The following is a 12,940-nucleotide window of genomic DNA, read 5'->3' as shown; positions in this document are numbered from 1 at the left end:
TGTAGAAGACAGCAGATTCTAAATGTCTAAATCAACAAAAGCAACTTAAAAATATTATATTTCCATATAACAATTATATACACGAGTCAACAGTTTTCATGTCACTAGAGGGAAAAGGTTCAAATCACGCCAAGGACAGATATTTCATACCTATTCATAATTTTGCTGCTGGTGACAGCATTCTCATGCCTGAATAGCGAAGGAAGAAAAACAAAATCTTGTGACAGCGTGCCTTCTTTTTGCTGAAGCATGCAGCAGCACGTAAAAATTAGATGAGAAAAGAAACAAAATAGGTGGACTGTGGCTGCCTGGAAAGTGGGAAGGAACAGTGGCTGGGAAGCTCTTGTGATGAATTCGGTAAATTACGCACATAGTTTTCCACAAATTTTAAGCAATAGTTTTAAGCAATTACACTTCAATAAGAGCCTAGTATTGTTTTGAAACATTTTTAGGTTACCAACAAAGGAATGGGGCAGGGGGCTTCGAATCACACTGGTTTCAAAAACAAAATAGTACATTTCAATGTGATTTATACAATTTATAACAAGATATCTTTACTATTGTGTGTAGGGAGTTATTTTATTGTAACAATAAATGTAAGGTTATTTGGAAGTAGACATTCTCCCCTATGTGCAATGTAAAAAGCAATCAGAAAAGTACCTGAAATTTGGTGGTGAAATGAAAATCAGACACTTAAAACAGTTCTATATTACGAAATATAGGTACACCTAATGGGGCAAAATAGCTTTCTGAAAACTAGGCCAAACATTACATCATATTAAAAAAATTAATTTGGCAGATTAAGTTGGATAAAGCTTCTCACTAGTGATTCACCAAACAGAATTTCTGATAACAAGGGAGCCTCTAACTACAAGAAGCTTGTCACACAGGAAAGAACAGGCAAATCATAAAGCCAAGTTGGATTCACCCAACATTGGTAGATCTGAGACAGGTTACACATCTTCCACCTTGGCAAAAATTGTCATAATACAAAGGGATATGAATGAGACATAGCATAAGGACATGGGGTGGTAGGGACTATGATGTGGAGATGCCAGCATTGGACTGGGGTAAGCAAGCGAGAAGTCCCACAAGTTTATGCGGTAACACAAGCTTTTGAAGTCTTGCTCATCTGAAGAAGCAGTGAGACTTTGAAAGCTTATGCTACCAAATAAACCTATTGGAGTTTAATCTGGTCTGGTGGGGGAAGAAAAACAAAAGCACAATCATGTACAATTAAAATAAACCGCTGAGCTAACATCATACTTCAAAAGATAATAGCACATTTAACAAAACACTATGCTCAGATATTCAAATCTTTAATGTACTTTTTAGCTATAATTATGTTTTTGCATTATCTTCATAGGAACTATTGTACTCTGTTCGACTTGCAGCTTCATTTAGTGCATAGCTTGTTGGCAGTATATAAAGAATGATTAATAAAGTGAAATGCATAAAGGTGCTGGTAGAATATGTTGAAAAGGAGCACAAATGTACACAGGGATTGAAATTCAGCGATGACCATGTTTATAATTGTTGTAAAGTGCTGTTCTTTATTTAAAGGGACCAAACAATTTATGGGAAATAGTTCAATATCATAGCTAAGTACTCAGATAGAAGGAACCCACAACATCCCTAGTGACTCCAACAGGTCTGCTGCCATTTTATGCACTAACAAGCATTGATTTGAAATGTGTAGGGCCTTTGCTGTCACCAGGAGGAAGTCCTGCCTTGGAGAGTTGCCGGCCAAGTACTCCAGGCTCAGCACCGCAGCGGGCAGAAGAGATATTGCAGACAGGAAGACTAATAGAGACAGGAAGGTCAGAAAAGGGGTGGGGGCCCAGAAGGGTGCACCCTGGAGAAGGGAGGTGGTGGGGGGGGGGGGTGGAAATGCCAGAGGTAGGACACAAGGGGAGGAAGAAACTGGGGTAGGGGTGAGGTCTGGATGTTTCCTCCTTCGTGGAAGGGTGCCCACTATCAAAAGTTCCCTTCCCTTTTCTGCCAAGATGTTCATTTTTAATTTTTTCTACCCCCCTCCCGATGTTATCCATCCAGTTGTCTAAAAATTAAGGCTGAGTGAGAAAAAAAACCCTCAAGGGGTTCTTGTGGTCAAGGGCCTTAATTAGAGCAAGGGCTTCTCTCTCAACCTCTGTCAAGCCACCCTGAGGTCCTGCCACCCCATTGTAAAATTACTTTCAGATCAGGGTGGGTAGCTCTGCAGAGAAACCCCTCCATTCAATTTCACACTTCCACCTCAAAATCCACCAATCCACTGGGGCTGGGCATCAAATTCAGACCTATATATATTATACATATGCGTGTTGCTGACTGATTATTTATTTGTAAATGAAAATGAAGTTCTATTTCACAGAATCCCTACAGTGAAGAGAGGCCCACCTGGCCCACCTCGCCCATCAAGTCTGCAGCAACTCTCCAAAAGAGCATTCCACCCGGGTGCTCCCCACAGCTCCATCCTGTAACCCCAAGCATTTACCATGGTTAATCCACCTGGCACAGTGGTTAGCACTGCTGCTTCACAGTGCCAGGGAGCCAAGTTTAATTCCCAGCTTGAGTCACTGTTCTCCCCGTGTCTGCGTGTGTTTCCTCTGGAATAAAAAAAACTAAATGCCAATTGTGTAACAAGTTATGGGAATAGATACCAGATCCAGGGCAAATGAAATTCCCCACAACATAAAAAGCCCCAAGTTGGCAATTTAGAGGCAGCGATAAGCAGGAGAGAAGGAAGAACTCTCGTGCATCAGGAACCATTTGGATTGAAGCAGAGTGAGCTAGAGTAAGAGAGAGTTTTGTACAGAATTGGAAATGCTAAGAACATGCTTTGGTTTCCTCCCACAATCCGAAAGATGTGCTGGTTAGGTGCACTGGCCATGCTGAATTCTCCCTCAGTGTACCCAAACAGGCGCTGGAGTGTGGCGATAAGTGGATTTTCACAGTAACTTCATTGTAGTGTTAATGTAAGCTTACTTGTGACACTAATAAATAAACCTAATCTGCGCATCTTTGGACCGTGTGAGGAAACCCAAGCACCTAGAGGAAACCCACACAGACTGAGGGAGAACATACAAATGCCACACAGTCATCCAAGGCTGGAATTGAACTTGGGTCCCTGGCTCTGAGACAGCAGTGCTAACCACTATGTCGTCATTGATTTCTCTTTGAATGTAGACTATCTTCAAATTTTTCTCTTTGTATCCCTACTTGACCATAAGTGCTTGATTCGCTCAGGCCAACTGAAAATATTTCCAAAGTTTTTTTTGTCTTTCTGGCTAATTAAAATCAAAGGTGTGCTGATTCCGGTTCAACAATCACAGCAATTTCTTAACAAATCAACCTCATCTCTATTTAGTTTGATGAACTTACTACTTAAACCAAAACAAACAAGAAAAGGAGGCAAGAGTCACATATAAGTTTATGACAAATTTGGAGAGAAATAGCACAGAGAATGCACTTAACAAGAAATGGTAGTGTAAAGTTTAAACACTGCTGTTGCCTTATCTTCCTGTGAACAGTTTATCCTACGTCAGGAAGAATTTCAATGGCCAGGTTAAGAGGAAAAACAACATTTAACATTTGAGAAATTTTGACAATGTAATAAAAAATCCTCTGGCCAATGAATCAGCATAGTTTTAAGCTCACCAATAAAAGAACAAAAGGAGGTTAAGTAATTTTAAAAAATATATCCACATGTTTAATAAGATATGGAAAATAAACAAAAAGTGGAAGTAAAACCATTAACTACATTTAAAAGATAAAAAGAGCAATTAGAAAGGACAGGAATAAAAGGACTGTGGACAACTTTCCCAGAGCTGTTACAATATATTGTAGCCCAAATGGCATAATTTCTATTCTACAGCCCAGAGGTTTATTTCTTATAGTCCGGGTACCTTGACTACTTTGGTGTCTGCATGTTCTCCTACTCATTTACTAGAATTCAGAGAACAGGAACGCAGTGTGCACTGTAGAGGGAAATATACACTTAAAAGGAAAAGGACAACTGATCAAATTTGCAGAACATTAACCCATACTGCACATTTGATCCATAGTTCGTCTACAGATTCAGAGCATGAGAAGTTAGTGTCTTGCTTTAATTACCATAAAAGGAATACATCTACTGTTTCTAATGGAAAATAAACATCGGCATGAAATTGCCACAACTCAAAAGGGAGTATTGTCATGATTTCCTCCTTTTTTTGGGTGGCTCTTCATCAGAACTACTAATGCTACTACTGGAACTAGAGTCAGAATCTGAATCAGAAGACGATGTTTCACTGGATGATGTTGTTGAGGAAGATGAGGAGCTGTCAGTTGTTGAACTCTCATCATCACTGCTGCTGCTTTCTGATGTGGAGGAATTGGATGATGTTTCGCTGTCTGAAGATGAATCAGTGGAAGAAGTGCCGCTACTGCTGCTACTAACACTTTGAGGCCTTGAAATGAAAAGTTAAAAGTTCATGGCAGTTAACTCCTATGCTTATTATATAACCAATGTAGACATCGCATATAATGAAAAATTCCCTAATTGAAAATATGATAGTATGTGTGTTCAAGACAGTATACTTTTTATGTATGCCTATGTATTTGTTAAGGATTTTCTTAGCCACTCATTTGCAGAGCAATTTTAATTTCAGAAACAAAATCTGTTAAGACTGTGATTAAAAATCCTTCCATTATTGCATGAGCGAACAGAATATCTCAATATTCCCACCCTAACAAGGTGGAAAATTGAGAAGCATAATTTGCAAAAGAAAATCAAGTCCTAAATATTACAACTATCTCAATTCTTGATTTCTGAATAGGAAAATCAAAGCTTCACGTTGTTAGATATAGGATAATTCAATCACTTCAACAAATAACAGACAATTAAGGAGGTAATTCATGACTCATAGCAAAAATATATTCCAGTAAGGAGGAAAATTCAAAGAGAGGGATAAACTAATCATGGCTAATCAAATTAAGGACAGTATTAAGTTAAAAGAAAAAGCATATGAGGAGGCAAAAGTCAGTGACAGCTCCAGAGACTGGAAAAAAATTCAGAATCCAGCAAAGGAGGACTAAAAATAAAGAGAAAAAAACCACAAAGGCAAACTAGTGAAGAATATAAAACTGATAATAAGAGCTTCTTAAAATATCAAATGTCAAAGTGAACATAGTTAGAAAATGAATCCGAGGATCTAATGGGTAGAGTGGGTTATTGGAAGAATTGAGATAAGCTTGCAGTTCTCCAATGATTACCTTTTCTTCTTCATCTTGTTTTCTGTAATTCCTTGTCCACTGTTGAAAGTTAAAATAAGTAACTGTTTTACTTGCAGATTGTAATATTAAACATTATATATGTTATCTAATAATGGACACAACCATGACATTTTATATGCTGTAAACTGAGGCAAAGTTGAGATAACATGTGGTGACTACACAAATGTGTATTTTTGGAATTTATCCTCCCTCCTGCCAATTTATTTTAGAAAAGTCACATCTATACAGTCCATTTATAATAAGGAGATTTAAGATAGTCTATCTGAGCAGTAGCAAAGATGGACAAACCTTTTATTGAGAGAGACCACAATGTTTAAAGTGGAGCTGCATTAAGAATTCTTGGGCTTTGGGCACCAAGAATATTTGGGGCCCTTCTGCACTTCACGTAAACTCAATAACTTTTCTCTCACCCACTCTGGAAATGATGACCAGTTTTATTGCAGCATGGCTCTCTGTCAAGCTATATCTTTTGAAAGCATGCTGTATGTGACACTGCAACAAACTTCACTGCCAAGCCCACATCTGCACATTCACAGTTTACAGCAAAGCTAACTGAATAAAGATCAGAATTGCTAATCTCAGTTGACTTTTCCCCCTCTCTTCCTATAGCCTCCCTAAAATTATCTTGGTGATCAACTTACTCAACACATGTAGAGACAAATGATTTAGATCTAACTGCCACTGTAGAGATATAGATACATAATGACCAAGGTTGGGAAATAAATAATCTAGGTTACAGAACATTTTGAAAAGGCAGCTGGAATGGGAAAGGAGGAATGATGTCCCTGATAAAAAAGGATACAAGGTAATCAGAAAGAAACAATCTTGGTTCAGAAAATCAGAAAGCAGGATTAGTAATGGTAAAGATTCAGACAATAAAGGCCAAAAAACATTGGTGGGAATAGTTTATATGCCAACTAACTGTGGTCATAATTTTGAATTGAACATTAAACAAGAAATTATTGGAACTTGTAACAAAGACAATGCCAAAGCTCTGGGGGGACTTTATTCTTCATACTGACTCAATTCATCAAATTGGCAAAGGTAGTCTGGAAAGATATACTAGCATTGGAGACAGTCCAGAGATGATTCACGAGGTTAATCGTGGGTAAGAGAGGATTTTCTTGCGACGAGAGGTTGAGTAAGCTGGGACTGTACTGACCGGAGTTAGGAAGAATGAGAAGCAACCTCATTGAGGATTTTCAGGGGGCTTGATAGATGTTGAGAGGAGGTTGTATCTCCTTGTGGGAGAGTCTGGGACCAGAGGGAATAATCTCAGATTAAGAGTTGTCCACTTAAGAGCCAGATGAGTAGGAATCTCCTTTCTAGGGGAGTAGTGAATGTTGGGAATTCTTAATAGCAAGTACTGGAATCTATGAAGGAATTCTGAATAATTAACTTGAAAAAACATAGTTTGATCGGAACAAAACAGTTTTAGGAAAGGGAATTCCAATTAAGCATATTTATTTAAGGTGTAATTAGCACAGTAGTTAAATTGTAGTATGCTAGGATTTCCTAAAGGCATTCAATAAGGTGCCACACAAAAGATTAACACACAAGATTAAGGCTCATGAAGATGGGATAATTAGAATGGATAGAAGATTGGTTTACAGGCAGAGAGCAGAGGTAAAAAAGACTAGTGAGTAACTTCACACTTCCACACATTGCACACCATCTGCCATCTTGTTGCCCACTCACTTAACCTGCCTAGGTTACTGTCTGTGTGCAGTTTGTATGTTCTCCCCATGTCTGTGTGGGTTCTCTCCTGTGTTCCAGCTTCCTCCCACAGTCCAAAGATATGCAAGTTAGGTGGATTAAAGTCCACAGGTGTGTAGGTTAGATGGAATTGTCACAGTAAATGTGCTGTGGGTGGGCCTGGGTAGGATGCTCTTTTGGAAAGTCAGGATTCTATGATTTCAGGTTTCTCAAAGAATCAAAGGATACAAGGTGGGAAAGTGTAGTTGAAGCCCAAATCCAGTCATGATCATAGTGAATGGCAGAGCAGATCAGATGGGCTATAAGGTCTTCTCCTGCTCCTATTTCTAATAAAACTAACAGGGGACCAAACTAGGACCTTTCTCATTGAGATGCCTCATTTTCCCACATTCATCCGCTGAGCCATTAAAGCAGGTTTTAATATGAAACCCAACGTACCTTGGTGGCAAAGCTAGTTTGTTCTGTTTTTCTTTCAAAGTCTTCTTTAATTGCACTGTCCTTGAGGGTCTATGTAGATACTTGCGTTTTCCAGTGCACTCGTAGGTCCAGTGGCCATATTCTAAACATTTCTGACATCGAACATGCTGTTTATTAGCTTCCCTAAAATACCAGAACCAGAATGTATTAACTATCACAGTTATAGTCATTACAATGATGGCACAGCAAACACAATGTTCGACTGATTAATTTAACCAATTTTAATCAATAAAAAATTTTGTACATTTTGCTGCAACCAAACAGCTTATACTTAGTTAACACTGAAATATTTTTACTTTCCAAGGTTCAAAGTGACAGTCAAATATAATCCTCTCTCTTTTTAGAGACAGATAATAATCATCAATTACAGCTAAACTAACAAAACTAATTCTGAAACAGTTTTAAGTGTTTAGCTTGTGATTATATTTGCTTGCATGCAGGTAGTTAGCAAAAACAATGAAAACATACTTAATACCAACAATCTATTCACAATTGCAAAGATAAGACAACTCAATGTTGTAACACATCTTTCTCACGCATTTGCTTCATTGAAATTAATCCATGTGATTCATCTGAGTAAGCTTGCCATTAAAAAAAATTGCAAAATTAGAAATAACATTTCTTAGAATTAAAGTTCACTTTAAGAAGAATATTTTGCACCCATTCCATAAAAGCAGAGCTAAAAATGTTATATTGAAGTAGCAGAAGGTGAAAGACAGCATAATATGAAACATTTCCCATGTCCTCTCATATTGCAATGATCACTTTTAAAGATACCTACAAAACAGATCTCTATTTCCTTATTACTGCTGAGCTCATCCTACACTTCTCCAAGTGAAACTGGTCTATATAATTCACAGCCTACAATTAATTTGTTGAAGTATATGATGTGACGATCAGAGAAGTAAAACATTTCATTGCAGTCGTCCATAACTATTTCTTTCACAGAGATTAATAATCTACCATTTTTTGACTGGCTTGTGGAGCTGGAAATAAAAGAGCACACCTTGTTTAAGTGCTGACTTTATGCCACAGCATGATTTCTGTAGTAGACAGCAAAAGCAGTTTATTCATAATAACATCCTTTGATACAACTCCAAGGCTCACTGAGCTTATCCACTTCATTTTAGTAAAATCCACCATGAGTCAAACATCATCTAAAGTTCATTCGGTGCTTCCTCAGGCTCCTCTCCTGCTTTCTTAATCCTTTCCAGACACACACGTTCATCTTTTTTTTGCAAATGGCAACCTCACCTCAAACCTCCCTTTCTGCTCAAGTATTTGCAAAAGTTGTAATTTCCCAGATATATGCTGATCTCTCCTGCAACTCTTTCCAAACAGCTATTTACACCTCCTATAATTAAAATTGAGCTGAAAAACTGTGGGCATCCAGGGTAAGTATTCAGAATTGATGAGGTTGGCTGAAGGATAGAAAGCAACAGGTACCTGTTAAAATACATGTGTCACAGTAGGTGAAAGTAATGAATGGAATGGTTGACAAATGGCTGGAAGAAAATTAGGCATTTTATATTGCAGGGAGTACCTGAAAGATGGTCTTGAAATACAAGACAGTTGGGGGTTTAGAAAAGGTTAAATCAAAATATCATAAGTTACGAAAGAACACAAGTCAAATTAGAAGATACATTTAACACAAATGAGAAATTCTTTATCACTGAAAATGCTAGCATGAACTGGATGGGCCAATGGGTTTTAACCTCTCTATGCATACATGGAATAATCAGCCAGATACCACTGTGAAGGCAATCAAAATCCTGGAATCAGTTAGCAAAACATTCAATGGCAACAAAATAAGGTATTTCTAGCTGGATGGAAATTAAGTTGATCATTCTCATCTGTTGTGATTTTTACAAATAATCTAAAACATTTACAATTTAACAATAAACAATTACCAAATTAATTTAGTTGCTCCTATAACTAACCATTGTTACACAGATTAGCATTGGGAATTTGAGCAGAGGGACCAGACAGATTTTTAAAAAGTGCCTTCTTATACACAAGGCTTGTAACAATAAAGAAAAATGTAACCCCCCCCTCCTCAAATGAAACTCATCAAAACAGTCCTATTTGTTTCAGAGCTAAAGAGAGGGAGAAATACAATATAAAACGTGGAGTAGAATAAGACTTCAGTGATTGCCCTCCTCCCAGTTTGTCTTTGACTGCCTGCAAGTTTTGTGCAGAGTTTTGGCTGATTTTCAATATGTACAGTAAGAAGTCTCACAACAGGTTAAAGTCCAACAGGTTGACTTGGTAGCACAAGCTTTCTGAGTGCTGCTCCTTCGTCAGGTGAGTGACCCAAAAGTTAATTCAACTCTTCCTCAGACTCCTCTCCTGCTCGGCACCTTTGTTTGTTGCCTAGTGACGGTCCCAGTGCATCGCACGTGATGAAGGGGCAGCACTCCGAAAGCTTGTGCTGCCAAATAAACCTGTTGGACTTTAACCTGGTGCCTCTGCCAGGTGAGCGACTCACCTAATGAAGGGGCAGCACTCCAAAAGCTCGTGCTACCTAGTAAACCTGTTGGGTTTTAACCTGGTGTTGTGAGACTTCTTACTGGCCACCCCAGTCCAATACCAGCATCTCCACATCATTTCGATATGTAGAATATGTTACACACGAACTGAAACTGGCTGGGTGGGTGGCTGGGCGGGGGAAGAATGATCAACGTTCATTTGGAGTGAAACTCGCTTACTGGGGCTCAAAATGCAGTTTACTGACGCACTGATGGTGATTCAGATTTAAGCGAGTTTCTAAGTGCCTTAGCGCTTGGGGACGACCGATTTCTCCCCTCAAATTTCCTGGCCGATCACAACAGCCCTTGTGGAAATGAAGGTTTTGGGTGTCCTTCCTCGCTCGCTGCCTGTGGAACTGAGTCAATCTCCATTTCAAATGGGAAACATCTGGTGTTTGTGGAGCACCGCTGAGGCCCTGGGCTGAAGATGGAACCTGCCTCTCCCCCACCAACTCCCCGGCGGCGGCAGCCGCCGCCACCTCCCTTTCCCGCTCACTATCCACCTCTCATCCTCCCGCGACAGCCGCTGCTGCCTGGGTGAAGTACTCCTCCCGGGTGCAGCGGCAGCACGAGCCGGGCCCGTTTCCCAGAGCGGGATACTCACGCTTGCCTGCGAGCGATCAGCCTGTGCATAGGCGTCGCCATCTTGGATTCCCGAGATGCACCGAGCCCGTCACTAGGCAACAAGCTCTGAAGGTGCTGAGCAGCCTCGGCAGCGGCCCTGGACCCACCCCCAGGATCAAACCAACTGGATCAAATCAAACCCTACTCCCCTGCCCCCCCCCAGAATCGAACCAACTGGATCAAATCAAACCCTATTTATTCCCCTGGGTCCCATAGCACCAAACCAACTGGATCAGAAACCCCATTCTCCTGGGTCCCAGAATCAAACCAACTGGATCAAATCAGCCCTATTCTCCTGGTCCCCAGCATCAGTCCAAAGATGTGTGGGTTAGGTTGATCGGCCATGCTAAGAAGTTGCCCCTTAGTGTCCAGGAATGCGTAGGTTAGAGGGATTAGTGGGTATAATATGTAGGGATATGGGGGTAGGGCCTGGGTGGGATTGTGTTCGGTGCAGACTCGATGGGCCGAAAGGGCCTCTTTCTTCACTGTAGGGTTCTATGATTCTATGAAACCAACTGAATCGAATCAAACCGTACTCCCCTGGGCCTAACATCAAACCAACTGATCAAATCAAGCGCTATTCCCCTGGGCCCGATAGCATCAAACCAACTGAATCAAATCAAACCCTATTCCCCGGGGCCTAACATCAAACCAACTGATCAAATCAAGCCCTATTCCCCTGGGTCCCAGCATCAAACCAACTGAATCAAATCAAACCCTATTCCCCGGGGCCTAACATCAAACCAACTGATCAAATCAAGCCCTATTGCCCTGGGTCCCAGCATCAAACTAACTGGATCAAATCAAACCCTATTCCCTGGTCCCTACAGAATCAAACCAACTGGAACAGAAACCCTATTCCTCTGGGCCCCACCATCAAACCAACTGGATCAGAAATTGTATTCCTCTGGGCCCCACCATCAAACCAACTGGATCAGAAACCCTATCCCGGGGCCCCAGCATCAACCAACCCTATCAAATCAAACTCTATTCCCCTGGGCCCCAGAGTCAAACCAACTGAATCAGAAACCCTATTCTCTGGGCCCCAGCATCAAAAAAGCTGAATCAAATCAAACCCTATTCCCCTGGGCTGGGGCATTAGAGACTGGTTTTCAGATCAATTTGCTTTGTTTTCTCCAAAAGGCAACCTAATTAACCAACTGCAAGAGTGATTGTGCATGTCATGTCATCAACAACACAGGGCATTTTCACAGCAACTTCATTGCAGTGTTGATGTAAGCCTGCTTCGACGCTGATAAATAAAAAACATCTGGGGCGGAGTTTTCCAGCCATACTCACCCCAAAACCAGAAAATCCCACCTGAGGTCAATGGATCCTTGCATGGACCCCCCTGTGCTATGATTCCTGTGGCAGGCGAATTGGGAAAATTCCTCTCTTGATTTGATTTGATTTATTACTGCCACATGTGTTGGGATACGGTGAAAAGTTGGGCAAAATAAGGCAAACATTTATTTGAAACATGTAGCGAATTTTTTTTTCAGTGAAAATTCTTCTGCCATCATTGGCCATGAAGCTTGTAGTACATTGCAAGATCTGAGCTTTCTGTTGTGTTGTCCTCTGTGTTGGGGAGGTGTAAATAAAATTAGTTTGATAGTTGCCGCCTGCTGTTGAGCATACATTGGTCTGAGTGCCGTCAGGGTGATCAAACGTTCTGAATTTTCCCTGAATATGCCGTGTGTTCAGTGTCCTTATGTAGATTTCCCGAGGCACCATTTGTCCTGGATCTCCCTAGGCAACAACTAAGGAATCTACTCAGAGCTTTTCTTGCCTCTTCCCAAACATCTTTGGTGTATGTGCATGCACATTGCACACATCTGTGCATCTCCAAATGACCATTCCGTCATTCTGAGACTGTGCCCAGTGTAATAATCTCTCAGTGTCCATCCTATAAAGCCCCTTCAGCGTCATATACGTTCCAATGTGATCATCTTTCATTCTGCTAGACTCCAGAGAATGTTGACCCAAGTTACTAAACCTCTCATCATATCGCACCCCCTCAACCCAGTGGCCAATTTAGTGAACCTTTGTTGTACTGCAACCAACACAAGTAGTAAATGGTTCTTAGATTTTATTTTTAACATAAATTTTAAGCTCAAAGTTTTTGAGGATTTTTTGTCAAGCAAGCTTCTCATCTCTGTGAACTTTTCCAGTTTATAACTGATAACAAAAGGGGGATAAATGGATGGGGGATTTTATGGGGGGGGGGGGTTGGAGGGGTGTGCATAGAGGGTAGCAGAATGAATATATTACGATCATTGTTTGTGTGATAGATAGATAGATAGATAAAGACCAACTCAGGC

At 40.4% G+C, this 12,940-nt stretch overlaps 1 protein-coding gene across 1 annotated transcript; it reads right to left on the bottom strand.

Moving 5' to 3' along the window:
* Positions 1-1,890: 1,890 nt before the first annotated feature.
* zcchc10 (zinc finger, CCHC domain containing 10) lies at positions 1,891-10,659 on the bottom strand. The gene is made up of 4 exons (XM_080201364.1): positions 10,600-10,659; positions 7,429-7,590; positions 5,254-5,292; positions 1,891-4,448 (listed from the first exon to the last, which is right to left on the bottom strand). The coding sequence occupies exons 1-4, from the start codon at positions 10,638-10,640 to the stop codon at positions 4,193-4,195; spliced, it is 498 nt and encodes a 165-aa protein (XP_080057490.1). The 5' UTR covers positions 10,641-10,659; the 3' UTR covers positions 1,891-4,192.
* Between the last annotated feature and the right edge of the window lie 2,281 nt (positions 10,660-12,940).

This window comes from Carcharhinus amblyrhynchos, chromosome 13 (genome assembly GCF_965287045.1).
Source record: "Carcharhinus amblyrhynchos chromosome 13, sCarAmb.v2.hapA, whole genome shotgun sequence".
NCBI classification, from domain to species: domain Eukaryota; kingdom Metazoa; phylum Chordata; class Chondrichthyes; order Carcharhiniformes; family Carcharhinidae; genus Carcharhinus; species Carcharhinus amblyrhynchos.
Note: the sequence above shows the minus strand (reverse complement) of the source record. Positions and strands in the feature narration are given on the sequence as shown.

Coding starts and splice junctions, on each gene's coding strand:
- zcchc10 (XM_080201364.1), bottom strand. CDS start 10,640: ATGGCGACGCCTATGCACAGGCTGATCGCTCGCAGGCAAGC. Junction 7,591..10,599: donor CTGATCGCTCGCAGGCAAGC/GTGAGTATCCCG, acceptor CTGGTATTTTAG/GGAAGCTAATAAACAGCATG. Junction 5,293..7,428: donor AAACTAGCTTTGCCACCAAG/GTACGTTGGGTT, acceptor AACTTTCAACAG/TGGACAAGGAATTACAGAAA.